At 43.6% G+C, this 18,605-nt stretch overlaps 1 protein-coding gene across 2 annotated transcripts; it reads right to left on the bottom strand.

Annotated features, from left to right (window-relative positions):
• Nucleotides 1-1,020: 1,020 nt before the first annotated feature.
• On the bottom strand, nucleotides 1,021-17,732 carry LOC143518482 (uncharacterized). 2 transcript variants are annotated; one of them, XM_077010974.1, is made up of 4 exons: nucleotides 17,561-17,732; nucleotides 3,969-4,042; nucleotides 2,569-2,711; nucleotides 1,021-2,009 (listed from the first exon to the last, which is right to left on the bottom strand). In XM_077010974.1, exons 2-4 carry the CDS (start codon nucleotides 3,969-3,971, stop codon nucleotides 1,586-1,588), a joined length of 570 nt encoding a protein of 189 aa, XP_076867089.1. In that variant the 5' UTR covers nucleotides 3,972-4,042; nucleotides 17,561-17,732; the 3' UTR covers nucleotides 1,021-1,585. The 2 variants fall into 2 exon arrangements, with proteins under 2 accessions (XP_076867089.1, XP_076867090.1); XM_077010975.1 differs by lacking the exon at nucleotides 17,561-17,732 and adding an exon at nucleotides 7,931-8,523.
• Nucleotides 17,733-18,605: the final 873 nt, after the last annotated feature.

Here is an 18,605-nt window from a genome sequence, read left to right as displayed (position 1 = left end):
GTCCAGGGGAGGGACACAAGTCATTTCTAAGCCCTCTGGTCCCCAGAGACTGAGAGAGACTGAGACTGAAGTCTGGATCACTTCAGTGTCAAGCTTCCTTCCTCAAAAGCAGAGCAACACTCAGTCAGTTTGCAGTGATCTCCAGTCTCTTAATGTAATCAACATGATTGATTGACATACGTATACAGGGAAGCTGTGTGTAACGGCAGATCCTGGGTCAGACTCTGGAAATGTGGATACTATGATTGGTGAACGTATCCCAGAAAGTATGATAAAGTATGTTCGTCGTCATTTGTCAGATGCTGGTGTTGCACTGCGTCACTTTGAGTGCAGAATAAGAAACGTTAAACGCTGCTCTCACCATGGCCGTGAAGCTTCGTGTGAAGATTATAGTTATAAAAGGTTGCATAATTACACGAGTGAGAGTGATCAACTTACTTTTTATTTATTATGTAGGCTAATTAATAAAATATAGTGATTATCCTCTGAGTGGAAATTACAATGTGTTTTGCAACTTTCAGTATGACAATTGTATGAGAATTTTTATTTTTCTATTTTAACAGAACTGCAGCATGAACACACCCAATAACACCCAATAAAATTCTGAATCCAAGATCTCCAAGAACATTAAATACCCTCCAAATCTCAGTCCTCCCAACCTGTTGTTCCTGGTCTCTGAAAACAGGTACACATGATTAACTAATAAGGGTGTTGTTTTAGTTTGCTTGTTTGATTTAACACTTATGGACTATTCTATTGTTTACAGTTTTTACAGTTGTGTACAGTTGCAATACTGACTTTTAGAACCATGTATTTTACAAGAGGTTTACAGCACGTCATTGGACGTGTGTGTGTGGTGTCAGTATCAGGACAGACATATAGAGGTGAAGTGTGTGTGGTGTCAGTAACAGGACAGACATGTAGAGAAGATGTGTGTGTGTGGTGTCAGTAACAGGACAGACATGTAGAGGTGAAGTGTGTGTGGTGATTAGATAAGATTAATGAACTAACCACACAAAATCATGTTAAGATGTTTTTATTTCTATTGTTGGCAGTGACAATATACTAAATGTTATACTGTTAATCTGTCATACTAAACAGTTATACATTTCCTATGGATCTATTATTTATAAATAAAGAATAATTTGATTTGCAGAATACATTACATGGATTTCAGAGACATCTACTACAGGCATTCGTGACTTCATCAGCTCACTGTTCCTGAGCTGAGGAGGAAGTCATCTTACTAGCAAGTTACCAGATTAATATGCATGCATTATGATATATAGTTTCACAAGAGAATAACATAAAGCATTGAGGGAGGAGGCAGCATAAGAAAAAGAACAATAACATTTTTTTGCCCAAGCACAGTTCTTGGAGCTGCTCAATTCTAGCCGAGCAGAGTGGGTTTCTGGAAGGGATTACTGGTAATCCAGTAGAGGGTATTTAATTATGCTTCACCTGACTCTGCAGAGTTGCCTGAATCTTCAAGAGCTGCTGGTGCATCTATCCAGGTTAAATAAAGTTTATAATAATAATTTGTGAATTTTCAAAAATTTCTCTCGTCTTTCCAAGTCTGTGCCATTCAACCTTCCCAAAACTCCACCTTCATAACTGATTTGGCTGCAGGTGACATTGTTCCCTTAACAGTCAAGTCTCCTGTAGAAAATGTGATCTCACTTCCTGTCGCTTTGCCTCTTGTGAATTGGCCGAGTTTGGTGGATGCACCATAATACATTTGGTTGAATAGATCATCGTTACATAAAATTCCATTATTAAAAATGCCAAGAGCAAACCAGTTTTCATACAAATTGTAGTCATAAGGCACAGAAAACATAATGGCAAGTTCGCCAACAGTATTCTTTTTATCATTGAGGATTTGGTATGTGAGGACCCCTACAGCTCCACGGGCTGTGTCCGAAGTTTTGGTAAATGAACAAGCTTCTACAGTCTTTTTTTGGATTGTTGGCTGTGGAGGAGTCTGACAATATCCACTGTTGGTGTAGACCCTTTAGTGCGAGAGAAGGAACTCAGTCAGCATGAAGGATATTATCACCTGTTATCATCATGTTCAACACACTTATTAACATATCTTGCATATTAATATTGGGAAACTAAGCAAAATGCTAGGAATAATCTGTCACGGTACGGCGGGCCCCCTACTGGTCACCTCCGTCTACAGCGGCAGTTGTGGTGTTATTGTGGTTGTTGTGTACGTCCCTCAGGTGAGCGGAGCCCGCGATCCGTCTCACCTGAGGGTCGTTTGTTTGTCTATATATGTCTTGTCTTTGTACCAGTTGACCGCTGGTTATTATATCCTTAATTTGGATCGAGTCATGGGTTTTTGGTTTGCGCACTTTCTAAATTAAACCATCCTTTTTCCCTGAGACTTGGCGTGATTGCTTCCATTTTATTTCGCTCACCCTGCCCGTCACATAAACATTATGAAAATTCTGATTCTCCTCAGCATTAAACAATTAAAATATAATTAGTCAAGAAAGTGAGAAAGGTAGTGAAAGAATTCATTCTTATAATCCAACCTTATATTCATAATATTCATCTACTTGCCTTGGGTTGCGTAGGATATAGGAATCACTGTAGTTGGTAATCTGAATGACAATGTTTCTGCTTGTGTTTATGCTGTTAGAAATTTGCTCAATGCTGTTGCCTTGCAATGACACTCCAGCAATAATGGCTGTTGCAACCGCTTCCTGTCATAAAAGATGAAAGCAATGAATAAATGAATGAATGAGCCGTATTAAGCAAACTTTCTTAGTGTGTGTGTGTGTGTGTGTTTGTGTGCATGCTGAGCACTTGTAGGATTAGGGGCAACATTTATTTTTGAGGAATATAATTTTTGAGCAATGCAATTACAACATCATTACTATTATTATTATTATTATATACACTATGCATTGTTTGTGTCACGGTAGGCCGGGCCAGCTCCGCAGGGGAGCCACCCACTGCACATTCCACACCACAACCACTCCCGCTTTCCATTTCACCCACTTACACCTTAATCACAGGCACCTGTCCCCTATCACCGTCACTCCCTACTTTAGCCCACAGGTCCAGCAGGTCGGCACTGTGCTTTCCTCGAGCCTGGAGGAGTGAGCGTGTGAGCTGCATCGCCAAGTTACATACTCTGCACCTACCGTGCTTATAGTTGTTACTCCCCTATGCTGCGTGTGTCTGGCTTTACTCTTTTGTTCTTGAGTGATATTGTGATTGCTGTGCAATGGACATTATACTCAACGTCTGCTGCATCTGTCACCCCGTTAAAGCATATATAGACCATCAACAATAACTATATTATGTCTTTATAAGCAAATCTAAGCATAAAACATTAGCTAAAAATGCCTTTAAGACTATGTAGAACATATTGTCAGCTATGTCCAAACTATTGACTGGTAGAGTATATACTTACATAAATACAATGCAGTTACTTACAGGGAATCTTCTTAAGACATTACTTATTGCATATTCCACTGCCTCATTGTTTGTTTAACAAGAATGAAGCCAGAATGGTGAAACTATGTGTGAAAAATTAAGCACACCCCATGAACATATAGCTCACAGAAGCACTTTTTGCACCAATATCTTGAAGTAATTGTGGGCATTCGGGAAAGTTCTCTTAAGGTCTCACTAAGGTCTGGACTTTGACTGATTGCTTCTCACCAGCCAACTGACAAAACCTCTGCTTTTACAGATGTGGGCACACATGCTGCTGATTAATTAATCAATGCTTTTATTAGCAGCATCTGAGTGCTACTAACCCTCAATCTTTCACACACCGTGTCTGCATTTTGGACTAGTATTTGGTAAATAATGACATTATAATGCACCATATGCTGTTCATCTGAGGTTAAGGACCAGATGATGTTTTTATGTCCTGCTAAAACCTGATAATTCATAATGGTTTTGCACATGACTGCGCATATATATATGCAGAAGTTAAAGTTCATTACCATTATATTTGATGTACTGAGGAGGTCGAACTAAGTGACAATTGATCCACACGGACTTCAAATATGCGATCAGTCTGAAACATAAATCATAAAAAGGGACACATATCACACACATTCGTGCCATTGCCATTTCTTAAGCGCTTTGTGACAACATGTGTTGTGAAAAGCGCTATACAAATAAACTTTGATTTGATTTGATTTGATTTCTGTGCAAGGACAGAAGTGTCACCACGGACGCCATCTTCACTGTCTCCGGATAACAGATTACTAAAATACAACACAACTGCCTGGCACGATCGACACAATTAAAATAGGAATTCTCCATGCAGATGAATAGATCTGGCAGTGCCGTACTGAAAGTGCATATTTTGTCAATGCCACCTGGTTAGAGGAAATGAAGTGCCATGGGCATCATTAGAGAGGTTTCCTCACAGATGGCTTTATGACGAATTAAATACACAAGAATTCACATTCAACCCATTGGTCACAATAATTGAATTTGAAAAATTCAAATGTCACTTGAATCTTGGAAGAGTTTTACAGGGGTATTACTTCATGACGCTGAAGTTGTTTACTTATTCGCAGCTTCTGATTTCTTTGGCTACTTATTCGCAACTCGTTATTAGACGGCTGAAGTTGTTTCCTTATTCATAAAGGGTGTGTTCATGATGCGTGTTTGCTGCACACTTTGTATAAAAGACATTAAACAAACAAGCATATGATCATACATTTAAGAGGTTATTGTTTCCCATACTGATTTTGTGAATGTATAAAAAAATATTAAAATGTAATGAAAGCATTCCTTTTGTAAAATGGTTTCTATTTCAAGTCATTCCAATTGTATGCAATTTGTACTGGATGATAATTGATTTCTTCAGCATTTCTAACGTAAGGAAACAGTCTTAGATTTGAAAACTAAAAACACAGAAATGCTCTGTTTTTACACGTGCATCACGCCAGACAAATAACGTATGGATCATACATAACTGGTTCCTATATGTAAGAGAAACCTGATTTTGGCCTGGCTCGACATCATTTTAGCACTCAGCTCTAACTGGAAACATGACACATGCAGTAGTGCGCACAGATGAAATTGTTCAGGAGGTTGATTTCAGAGGCTTGCTGTATACATCTAAGGTGCCGGGCCAGGCGAATAACGTATGCATCATACATAACAGTGTCCTATGTGTAAGAGAAACCTGGTTTGAGCCTGGCCCGACATCATTTATAGGTTTATACTTGACGCGTCGCGAGCAGCGCGAGGGTCTGCCGAAAATGACGTAATCGCGGTGGCCGCCCCTGCACTATTATGAGGTCAAATCCAATTCAAAAATCGCAAGAGCGAAAAATTATTTTGCGTGAGGAAAAGTGCTTATTCATGCGAGCAAAAATGCTCTCGCGTGAGCAGAGAGTTGCTTGCGTGAGGAAAATTTGTCACACCCTTTCTGCTTGCGATTAAGCTCCTGCTCGCAGAGCAGGTCGTTTGATTTTTGACATCATGGGAGGGACCCAGACCGGATTGGCTGCGGCTGTTTTTAGCATGTGAATTGTGATTGGCTGTCAGTAGGGTCTGTTTCATGTTTATTTTTGCAGATATCAACACATTTAGGCAGCTGGAAGCTCCAAATACTATGAACTATGGTAAAACAAATAACCAGCTAGCTAGCTAGATATTTATAAGTCCGACTAGCTATGCTAGCTAGCTAACTAACTATGTATACAATGCTAACGTTGGACTTATTTTAACATACATAAAGAAAGGTTTTGCTGCAAGGTATTGTTAGTTTTCTCATTAACATCTAAGGATTTTTACCTCATAAACCAAGTGTCCACTTATGTGGACATTATGCAACAATGGCAATACGTTGAATGATGTACCATGTCATAGAATTTTAAGCCGTTCATATAATATTAGTAAATTTGTACAAAATGTGTTGTTGCTGTAAATAGAAACAAATATAAAATATGCCATTTTATTGCCTAAAAAGAAGCAAAATCTAAGAACATTTGTGAGTGTGTGTACTATAGGTGAAAAATTCATTAATTGTCTTTCTGTAATATTATATACATACAATATACACATATGTATTGATTACACTTAGTAGTGAGTAGAATGGAAATCACGTTCTTAAGGTATATAATGAACATATGTTAGGCCTAGTACATGTTGATCATTGTATGCCTTACATGCTTGTAGGCACTCTCTCTAGTAATAAAGTAGTAAATTGTGTGTGAAGGCACTCCTTGTGAGATGAAGGCAGACAGCCCTGAAGGTCTTTGGCCTTTAGATAAGGATGAGCTGCATCAGAATAGAGGAACAAGGAGACCTTGGCTAAATGAACCTGGCAGGAAAGGAATGATGGGGGTGATACCTCACCCCATCACCTCACGTGGGCCACCAATGAGACCTAACATGTTTAACTCATGTCATGGAAGTATGATGTAATCATGTAGCAAAATAGTATAAGAACTTGGTCTGTGAGAGGGGGCAGCTTTCTCTTGCAGACGCTCTATAGTGTGTGTAACGGAGATCTCTGGATCGATCCATCTTTCTATTTTTCTTTTGTCTTTAATAAACTTTGTACTCTACTCGGATGCCATACCCAACTGCTTTTGACTGTTCTTGCTCACCATTAAGGTTCAAACTTCAACAACAGTACATTATAGTACACATGTATATGTGTTGTTTTTCAACCAGGGCAGTGTAGATCATCAACATCACACTATAAAGTTATTGAGGATATTCCAGTAGGCAGTGTGTCAGAGTCCACTTACAGTCCACTTACAGAGTCCACTGACAGTGACATCAGCGAAGGAGAACATGAGCCAGATGTGAGACGAAGTGAAAAAAAAGTGAAAAAGAACAAAACGAGGAAGGGGACAAAGGAAATGAGGGATGTTTAAATAATTATCAAAGAAAACAGAATGTCAGAGGCAGGAATAGAATCTGGAGATGCAAGGATATTGATTACCAAGGGGTCCCATCTATGTTCATGGGGAATTTTGAGGTGAAAGCGCAGGGTGAGGTACTCATTGAGTTATTCTCCAGTCTGTTTCCAGACTGACTAATAGATGAGACTGTTTTGAGGGATTTCATACAAGGAAATAGCTGTGGAATGTTTTGACATCACTGCCTATCTTTATTTATCCAATACAAGCTAAATTGTAGCCTGAACGGTATTAAATTGCAATTAACTGCTCAAGTGTTAAGAGTTGTTTGTTTCAAGATTCTTTAAACAGAACAAAACTTACTTGTTTTAATGAAAAGAGGATAGATTCTCACAATTTGGTTTAGTTTTTGGCAATTTTTATAGAAAATATTCACTCCGTTCTTGCATGGTGTCCACATATGGACAGTTGAAAAACTTTATTTAAAAAATATTTTTATGTAAAAATAATGAACCATTTGACTTTTTATGCATGTCAGACAAATAAAAACAAATATTTAAATCTAGCCGCAAGCTGTGATTGCATGTTCACACACATATAGGCCCTATAGGCCTAAGCAGCCGAAAAAAACCAATGTGTTGTTTTGAGCAAATGTTTGACCCTTGATATGAATGTATGAAGTGTTTTTTTTCTTCTCAGATGAGGCACTAAATCCCCAAAAAATCCAAATGTGGCAAAATATGATTCAGATCATAGAACTAAATGACATGCTGAGATTAGCTTTGTGTGTATGTATGTGTTTGCAAGGTGTTTCATGTAAGCAATGCCTTTTGAGTCGGGTGCTCTTTGTTTTGTTTGTTTTTGTGCGTTATTCGTGTGTCTTCGTGCTCCTACAGTCGCGAGGAGCTACTAAACATTCAGAACAACAACCCCTACAGGCATTCCACCAGTATTTCTAGTGCCTGCTGCAGTATTAGCGCACTTTATTAACAGAAAAGTGAGACGCCGCCGAAGAGGGAAGCGAGCTGGCGTACTCGTACGCCTTCGCACATGGGGGACGTGTACGCACCTACCTGGAATTTTCCTCTCCAACGTCCGCTCACTCTCCAATAAAATGGATGAGATTGCGCTGCTGATGAGAAGAAATAGCGACTTTTCCTCCTATAGTGTGTTGTGCTTCACCGAGACGTGGCTGAACACACAGATCCCGGACTGTGCGCTCCATCTCGAGGGAACTTCCCGGAGGTAAAACGAAAGGTGGAGGAGTCTGCTTCTATATCAACAACGCCTGGTGCTCCGATGTGACGGTGATTTCCCAACACTGCTCTCCTTCCCTGGAATACTTCTTCATCAACTGTAAACCGTTTTACTCTCCACGTGAGTTTTCCTCATTCATTCTGGCCGCTATTTATATTCCACCAAGCGCCGATGTGCGCGAAGCTGAGCGTGCTCTGGCGGACCAGATTATGAACGTGGAGCAGTTTTTACCGGACTCCCTTGTTATAGTCCTCAGAGATTTTAACAAAGGGAAACTTAGTCATGATCTACCGAAATACAAGCAGTTTGTTACATGTCCGACCAGAGAGGGGAACACGTTGGATCACTGTTACACTACAGTGAGTGGTGCTTACCGTGCTGTGCCCCGTGCGGCTCTAGGACTCTCAGATCATGTCATGGTTCACCTGATCCATGCGTACAGGCAGAGACTAAAACTCTCTAAACATTTACATTTACATTTATGGCATTTAGCAGACGCTCTTATCCAGAGCGACTTACAAAAGTGCTATGTAGTTGCTTGGAATCTCCAAGGTAGAATAGATAGTCCTGAACACAAGGTACTCTAAGCTGGAAAAACCACTAGACGAAAGTCAAATGATACCTAACAGTTATACCTGAATATACACATCCCCTGAGGAAAAAGACAGTAAACAATTCCTATAACCCAATTATGCACAATACCTGAGGAAAGAGACGATAAAGTACAATAGACAAAGCATAATTATGCAAAGTGCACTTGAAAGAGGTGGGTCTTCAGTCGGCGTCTGAAGACAGCAAGTGACTCCGATGTTCGGACACACAAGGGAAGTTCATTCCACCACCTTGGAGCCAGGACAGAGAAAAGTCTGGATGCTTGTCTCCCATGTGTCCTGGATGATGGAGGGTCAGGACGAGACATACTTGAGGCGCGGAGGGCTCTAGGTATGCATCTGGGTTTTACCATGGCCATCAAGTAAGGAGGAGCTGGACCATTCTTTGCTTTGTAGGCCAGCACCAGGGTTTTATATTTGATGCGGGCAGCTACCGGAAGCCAGTGGAGGGAGGACAGCAAGGGAGTGACATGGCTGAACTTGGGAAGGTTGAAGACCAACCGAGCTGCAGCGTTCTGGATCAGATCCGTTCAGATCACGACTAAACCTGTCGTGAGGACATATAAAAAGTGGACCAGTGAAGCTGTGGAGGAGCTACGCACGTGTTTGGACACCACAGACTGGGACATGTTCAAGGCTTCTACAGACAGCCTAGATCAGGTATCACCAAATGGCGGACCGCGGTCCGGATCCGGACCCGAACGCCGTCCTGTCCGGACCCAATCACATTCCTGATTAACTGGATACGGACCCAAATGCCAAAAAAATTTTAACGGGAGACTATATTTTAAACCGGAGAATTTATTTTCAGACGAGTGTTACGTTCACCACCAACCCCCCCCCCCCCCCGCTCAACAACTTTCGTTCGCCACCGCGGACCCGGACCTATCTGCCAAAAATGGACCGCGGAAAGATTTAATTGATTACCCCTGGCCTAGATGAATACACAGATACAGTGACATCATACATACATTTCTGTGAAGACTCCATCATTCCATCACGCCCCAGAATCACCTTTAATAATGATAAACCCTGGTTCACACCAAAACTCAGACAGCTTCGCCAGCAGAAAGAGGTTGCTTTCAGAGAGGGAGACAGAACCAGCTACAGAGGTGCAAAGTATGAACTTAGCAGGGAGGTGTTAAAAGCTAAAGCCAAGTACAATGCTCGTCTGAGGCAGCAGTTCTGTGCTAATGACTCTGCCACCGTATGGAGGGGGCTGAAAGAGATCACCAACTATAGGCCCAGAGCACCTCAATGTTCAGAAGATGTCAAGCTGGCTAACGACTTCAATGACTTCTATTCACGTTTTGAAGTCATGAATTCACACCCTCCATCCTCCTTCCCCCACACCACAATACACTCAATCACTCTGGATTGCCCACCTGCCCCTGCCGCCCTCTCAATCCAGGAGGGGGATGTGAGCAAGCTGTTTAAGAGGCTTAATCCACACAAGGCTTCGGGCCCTGACTCCGTGTCCTCTGCCACCTTGAGACACTGTGCTGATGAGCTGGCTCCAGTCTTCACGGGAATCTTCAACTCTTCCCTGGAGTCATGCCATGTCCCAGCCTATTTCAAGTCCTCCATCATCGTTCCTGTCCCCAAGAAACCACGTGCCACAGGACTTAATGACTACAGGCCTGTGGCCCTGACGTCCGAAGTCATGAAGACCTTTGAACGTCTGGTATTACCCCTCTTCAAGTCCATCACCAACCCTCTTCTGGACCCCCTGCAGTTTGCCTACAGGGCCAACAGGTCCGTAGATGATGCCATAAACCTGGCCCTCCACTTCATCCTGCAGCAGCTGGACTCCCCAGGAACCTATGTTAGGATCATGTTTGTGGATTTCAGCTCTGCATTCAATACTATCCTTCCCACTCTGCTTCAGGACAAGCTCTCTCTGCTTAATGTGCCCGACTCCACCTGCAGGTGGATCACAGACTTCCTCACGGACCGCAGTACGGCTGGGGAAGACTGTCTCGAACACGCAGACTTTAAGCACAGGATCTCCCCAGGGCTGTGTACTTTCCCCTCTGCTCTTCTCCCTGTATACAAACTGCTGCACCTCCATCCATGACTCTGTCAAACTGATTAAGTTTGCAGACGACACCACCCTCATTGGACTCATCTCTGACGGTGATGACCTGGTGCAGCAACAGCAACTTGGTGCTCAATGCCCAGAAGACAGTGGAGATAACTGTGGACTTCAGGAAAGCCACAAGCCCCCTGTCTCCACTTATCCTTACCGACACCCCCATCACCACTGTGGACTATTACCGGTTCCTTGGTACCACCATCACCCAGGACCTCAAGTGGGAGCCGAACATCAGCTCCCTCATCAAGAAGGCCCAGCAGAGAATGTACTTTCTGCGGCAGCTGAGGAAAGCCAAACTGCCGGCCCAGCTGATGGTACAGTTCTACACGGCCATCATTGAGTCCATCCTCAGCTCCTCCATCACGGTGTGGTAAACCGGGGCCGCTGCCAGAGACAGACAAAGGCTGCAGCGCATTGTGCGCTCCGCGGAGAAGGTGATAGGCTGCAGCCTCCCATTTCTCCAAGAACTGTATGTCTCCAGGACTGTGGGGAGAGCGGATCGGATCATAGCAGATCCTTCTCACCCTGCACACGGACTATTTGATCCACTCCCCTCAGGCAGGAGGCTTCGGTCCATTTGGACCAGAACCTCCCGCCACAAGAACAGTTGCACCTTAATGCCGAAACAAATTCCTAGTCTGCGAACCCTGTTCACTGACAATGGCAATAAAACTTTTTCTGATTTCTGATTCAGATTTTTCAGTAGCTTCCAGTATTTGGTCAGTAGATGGAGCCAAAGTACTACCATACAGATATTACAGCGATGAAAAGACATTTTAGTGAAATAAAATGTTCATTCCTGGTCAGGCAGTATACTTTTTGTAATAAGATGTAATTACAAAGTTATTTGGCTCATTGGTCTGAATAATAAAAGACTCATTACTTTTCTGTATTCTGCATGACAGGATTGCAGCATTAGTTTTGATAATTTTAGAGGTTTTTGTGTACAGTAGCGTCTCTGACAGGTAAATTTAAACCAAACTTGGAGCACATCACAGGAACCTCAACCATGACAGCATTTGAAATTGGGAGTTGATCACTTACATGGTTTGAGTTATAGCAATATAGGTCATTTATGGCATGGCCTAAATTATATAATGAAAAAATGGACCAACCTGAAAAATTCAAATTTTAAATTCAAAATTGATTGGAACAACAAAGACATTTTATATAAACACAAATCTTTATTTTATCATCTATGGTTTCACAATATACTCTTACATTTACAACAGTTATTTAACTCAAATGGCTCTCTGACAAATCAAGAATTTAGTAAATATTTAGTAATATTTATTAATTAAATTCAATGTTGCAATTCCTTTTGCTGAATTAGTTATAAATGCTATACCTTCTGGAGTGATTATGCTATTTAAAAGTACAGCAGGACATGATCCAACATTATTACCCATCGACCCAACCAATCTTGAAACAGGGAAAATATATTTCTCTACATCACACAATAGTAATCATCATATACACTCACTGTTTCAGAAAGATGGTGTATCTAATCCATATTTATCTATTGGAACACCATCGTTAACAACCACGACTGGAAAGAGGTCTGGACTTTGCCAGCAAAATAAATATATATGATACATAAAGTGAAAGAAGTATCTTTTAAAATAATTTACAGAGTTTATCCATCAAAAGTTTTTTTTTTTACAATGGTTTATAAAGGACATGGAAGCGAATTGCTCTTTCTGCAGAATTAACCCTGAGAACATTTCCCATTTCTCCAAATTATGGGAAAATATCTGCAACATGTCTCGTACCTGTATTGAACCACATTTATCCCTCTGCTTTGAGCGTGTATTGTTTGGCTTCACTGTCCACTATTCATTTGTGGAAAAAAAAAACATTGTTACACTGCCAAATGGCATATCTACAAATGTTTCTTTGTGTATGTTAAAATAAGTATGACATTAGCATTGGTATACATGATTAGTTAGCTAGCTAACTAAGGAGGCTTGCTAGCTACATGCAAAGTGCATTGCTAAGGTAGTTTTATTATGTGTACTACAAATAGTCAACTTAGCTAGCTAGCTAACTAACCATATATACAATGCAAACGTCAGACTTATAAATAACTAGCTAGCTGGTTATTTGTTTTACCATAGTTCATAGTATTTGGAGATTCCATCTGCCTAAATGCGTTGATATTGTGAAAAAATAAACATGAAACAAACCCTACTGACAGCCAATCACAACTCACATCCTGGAAAACAGCCGCAGCCAATCCTGTCTGGGTCCCTCCCAAGACTGTTAAAAATGAAAGGATCCGCTGAGCAAGCAGAAAGGGTGTGAAAAATTTTCCTCCCGCAAGCAACTCTCTCCTCGCACGCTAAAGAGCATTTTTCGCGTGAATAAGCAGTTTTCCACTCGCGCTAAGTGATTTTCCGCACTCGCAATTTTTGACTTGGATTTGACGACATATTCGCCGTTCTTGCAGGTTCGCGCAAGGTGTGCGGAGTCGCGCGCAACATAGGGTGACCAGACGTCATTTTCCCCAGACATGTCCTACTTTTGAGACCTAAAAAAATGTCCGGGGGGAATTTCAAAATCGTCCGGGATTTTGTTCGACTGCCTCAAACATAATACATGTACAGTGCATTGTGATTAGAATTGCCACGCTGTTGAAGTACCACGGGCAAAGTTACAGATGTTTCCTCACAGGTGGCTTTATGACGAATAAGGAAAAACCAGCGGTTTTCTCTATATTGGGTAGGTCCATAGCCACCCAGTCATAGATGACAATGATCACTGTCTGCTCAAGAAAAGCCAACGTCAGTTTAACCAGTTAATTTTTATACATGAAGGAACATGTTGCATTACTGGCATTTTTGTACACGGCATACATGGGATAGGCCAGAGAGAGAGAGAGAGAGAGAGAGAGAGAGAGAGGTTTCTAACTGAGGAGCGGACACACAGATATGGGAGTGAACCGAATGTCAGAGTGTTCTATCTGAGGGTCACAGCAGTCCCCTCTTTTATCATATTGATAACACAGAAATATGATAACAGTAATCACTAAGCTAGTAAAGGGTGTGACTAATTTTCCTCGCGCAAGCAACTCTCTACTTGCGCGCGAGAGAGCATTTTTGCTCGCGTGAATAAGCAGTTTTCCCCTCGAATAAGTGATTTTCCGCGCTCGCGATTTTTGACTTGGATTTGACGTCATATTCACCGTTCGTGCAGGTTCACGCGAGGTGTGCGGAGTCGTGCGCTACGTAGAGTGACCGACGTCCTTTTCCCGGACATATCCTACTTTTGAGACCTAAAAAAATGTCATTTCAAATGTGATTTCAAAATCGTCCGAGATTTTGTTAAGACTGCCTCAAACATAATACATGTACAGTGCATTGTGATTAGAATTGCCACGCTGTTCCATTCCACTTCATTCCAGGTTTCTCTGTATCGGAAATTAGTCACGCCCTTCTCCTCAAATGTATCTACTTTGTCTGTGTGTGAAGAAGAAAGCGTGTGCCTGCCAGTCTACTCCCCAGTGTTTACAAGCAAAAGCACGTGTGTCCGTCGGTTCTACGGAAATGCCGAAACGAAAGTGTACGTTTAAGGAGGAGTTAAAGAAAAAAAATCCTGTACTTTCGCCAGGGTGTTTTTGTTGGTGTAGCTACATATGTTTTTGTTAGTGTACTATAAGATAAGATAAGATACCTGTCACGTAGGGCTACGCCCCCTCTTCTAGCTGTCACTCCAGGTTCCCTCATGTCTGTGTTTCTTGCCTGTTCATCCCGCCCTGCTCGTTTGTCTCTATGGTTTCCCATTGTCTTCCACGCCCATGTAGTCATTGTTAGCACCTGGTCCTTGTCTAGTTCTGTGTATAATAGTACCTGTGTCTCCCATGTCTGTATCGATCTTTTTGTTCAAACCTGTTCGTTGCCATTGCGCCTGTTTGTAAGTTCGCTCTTTTGTGTTTCCCGTCCTCCATGTATTTTGCCTGTTCTTCCCTAGTTTACCTGCCTTGTTGCTTTCCTTGCCCGTTGTCATGCCTTTGTACATTTCATGTTTGGACTGCCCTCCCGATACAACCTGCGCCTGTTATTTCGACTCTGCCTTTGGAATTTCCTTGAATAAATCTCGCTCTCCTCAGCGTTTGTGTCCGCCTCCCAGTTCTGCGCTACGCAGATCGTTACATAAAGACCGATCCTACAAGGACACAGTGAGGGAGCGAGACTCTGGTGAGTTTAATCGCTGTGATGAGATGTTGGCTGGTTCAGTTCAGTTCAACTCTCCGATATCTCAGCGCAAACGAACCAGAGACAGAAATTCCCCTGGCGCTGTGGGAACACGGAAGTCTCGTCGCACACCGAAGAAAGCACAGTCACTTTCAGTTTCGACTGGCTTTCGCGACGAGACTCCTGTTGAGCACTATGTGTCTGCCTGGCTTGGTGATCACTGCAGGGAGGAGTAACCTGTAGTGCAAGTTGCAGGCATAAGGAATGAGTGCACAGACGAGCGTTGGCTTAAACCTCGGTTGGCTCTCGATGGCTACTGTGAGCTCCCAACGCCTCAGAGGAGGTGAAGCGGTCGCAGAGAGAGCCACAGAGAGGCTTGTGTGTCTGTGTATTCTTCCAGGCTCACCCAGGACCCTGAGGAAGACGACCTACCTCCACTGATCCCACCAGCTACTCCACACGACACTCCCAAGAATTTTTTGGGGGGGAGTAGTGGCCACGTCGGCATGGCGGTCCCGCCCCACCATGACGCCGGCATGACGGTCCCGCCCCACCATGATGTCGGCATGGTGGTCCCGCCCCCCGAGGACGTCGGCTTGCCGGTCCCGCCCCCCGAAGACGTCGGCTTGGCGGCTCCACCCCCCGAGGGCATCTCCTTGCCTCAGCGACCTGTTCCCGCTGCCCGACAGTAGACCACGCCGGTTCCTGTCCCTGTGACCCAGGAGGGGTTGTCCATGCCAGTTCCTGTCCCTGCGACCCAGGAGGGGTCGTCCACGCCGGTTCCTGTTCCCACTGCCCGTCGGCAGACCCCGCCAGTTCCTGTTCCCGCTGCCCGCCAGCCGGCCATGCCTGTTCCCGCTGCCCGCCAGCCGGCCACGCCTGTTCCCGCTGCCCATTTGCCGGCCACGCCTGTTCCTGCTGCCCGCCAGCCGGCCACACCTGTTCCCGCTGCCCGTTTGCCGGCTCTGCCTGTCCCCGCTGCCCGTCTGCTGGCCCTACCTGTTTCCCCTGTGACTGTGCTGCCCACGTGTGGGCATGGGATGGATGTCTCGTTTCCCATGTTCTCCTTGCTCCCATGTCAATACAATACTGGTTTTGTATTGGTTCCTGTCCCTGTGGTTGTGTCTGTCAAGGTCTGTGTTCCAGTTCCCGTGTCTGTTTCCTGTGGTGTCATCTCTGTTCCTGTCCCCATGTCTGTTCCCCAAGTGGTGACCCACTTCGTGCCCGTGCCTGTCCCTGTTGTCCATAGCATCTTTGCCTCGGTGTGTGCCTCTGCCCTGTCCCCTGGCCCCACTCCTGTGTCTGTTCCCGGTCCTGTCCTGTCTAGCCCTGCTCCTGTGTCGCGCCCTGGCTCTGCACAGTCTCCCCGTGTCCTGTGTCATGCCGTGTCCCAGCCCTGCTCCTGGCCAGTCTCTGCTTCCCCTGTCCCTGCCGTGCCCCGGTCTCCGTGCCCTGCTTTCCCCTGGTCTGTTCCTTCAGTCTCTCCTGTGTCCGCCGTCCCTGTCCGTCGCCGTGTGCCAAGGTTCCCTGTCGGGTCCTAGTCTGGTTCCCGGTCCTGTCTGCCCTTGCGTGCCCCGGAGTGGCACGCTTTGAGGGGGGGTTCTGTCACGTAGGGCTACGCCCCCTCTCCTAGCTGTCACTCCGGGTTCCCTCATGTCTGTGTTTCTTGCCTGTTCATCCCGCCCTGCTCGTTTGTCTCTATGGTTTCCCATTGTCTTCCACGCCCATGTCGTCATTGTTAGCACCTGGTCCTTGTCTAGTTCTGTGTATAATAGTCCCTGTGTTGCCCATGTCTGTATCGGTCTTTTTGTTCAAACCTGTTCGTTGCCATTGCACCTGTTTGTAAGTTCGCTCTTTTGTGTTTCCCGTCCTCTGTGTGTTTTGCCTGTTCTTCCCTAGTTTACCTGCCTTGTTGTTTTTCTTGCCCGTTGTCATGCCATTGTACATTTCATGTTTGGACTGCCCTCCCGATACGACCTGCGCCTGTTATTTTGACTCTGCCTTTGGAATTTCCTTGAATAAATCTCGCTCTCCTTAGCGTTTGTGTCTGCCTCCCTGTTCTGCGCTACGCAGATCATTACAATACCTTTTATTGTCATTGCACATGTACAACGAAATTGAGCAGCAATCCTAAGGTGCATGAACATACTGTAATAACAAGAATTAAAAATTTTTTTTTTCATAAATTAAAACGTAGAAAAAACTAAAATATACAGATATACAGATACTATGTTGTTTTGTGCTGTTCAATAAATGCAATTTTTACACAGACACCATGTCATTTGTGTCATGTCATACACCAAAAAAAGGATCAGAAGCTGCGAATAAGTAGCAACTTAAGTGTCATGATTACTTCTCCTTTCAAGCAATGAGTAATTGAGCTGGTTACATAACTCGTTTCACATTCCGCTCGATTTTAACATGTAACCATCATGCACATAAACGAACACAATCATTTGTGTCTCGTTTCTTCCTCAAAAATTACAAAAGAAATTCAGTCAACACCAATTACTAGTAAAAGAACATACCTGGTTAGAGGGAACATACCTGATTAGAGGGAATTAAGTACCACGGGCAACGTTACAGATGTTTCCTCACAGGTGGCTTTATGACGAATAAGGAAAAACCCGCGGTTTTCCCTTATATTGGGTAGGTCCATAGCCACCCAGTCATAGATGACAATGATCACTATTTGCTCAAGAAAAGCCAATGCCATTGGTGGATGGGTTTTAACAGAAATAAATACCGTTTTCAGTTTAACCAGTTACTTTTTATACATGAAGGAACATGTTGCATTACTGGAATTTTTGTACACGGCATACACGGGATAGGCCAGAGAGACGGAGAGAGAGAGAGAGAGAGAGAGAGAGAGAGAGAGAGAGAGAGAGAGAGAGAGAGAGAGAGAGAGAGAGAGAGAGAGAGAGAGAGAGAGAGAGAGTGAGTGAGAGGTTCTCTGAGGAGCAGACACACAGATATGGGAGTGAACCGAATGTCAGAGTGTTCTATCTGAGGGTCACAGACAGTAAATCACAAATTCCCTTACAGTCCCCTCTTTTATCATATTGATAACACCAGTGGCGGACTTAGCAATTTGGAGGCTCAAGGCAAATTTAGTTAGGGGGCACATCAACATTAATATGCGAGAAATAAGTTAGCTAGTCAGGGGGCCCCTACAGTGGGCTGCAGTGGGAGGAGCCCAAGGCAGTTGCCTAGCCACGCCTCTATGCAAAGACCTCCTCTGGATAACACAGAAATATGATAACAGTAATCACTAAGCTAGCAAAGGAGTCCACAAAGGTCCCCACGATGTGGAGTGTCCTCAGAGTCAAATTTACTTGTTTAGCGCTACAACAGGTGTCACAATGCAGCTTTACATATGTCCAAGTTCAAGTACAAGTCCCAGTCCCCAGTGAGCAAGCCAAAGGCGACAGTGGCAAGGAAAAACTCCCTAGAGCATGAAGAAGAAACGTTGAGGGAAACCAAGACTCAAAGGGGAGACCCATCCTCTTCTGGTCAACAAAAGGCATGACAAGAATGTAATTGTTATTCAGCAAACAGTAAAGTAAGGAAATCAAAAAGAAAGAAAATAATG

This window comes from Brachyhypopomus gauderio, chromosome 7 (assembly GCF_052324685.1).
Source record: "Brachyhypopomus gauderio isolate BG-103 chromosome 7, BGAUD_0.2, whole genome shotgun sequence".
NCBI classification, from domain to species: domain Eukaryota; kingdom Metazoa; phylum Chordata; class Actinopteri; order Gymnotiformes; family Hypopomidae; genus Brachyhypopomus; species Brachyhypopomus gauderio.
The sequence above is the reverse complement of the archived record's forward strand: the minus strand, read 5'-3'. Positions and strand labels throughout refer to the sequence as shown.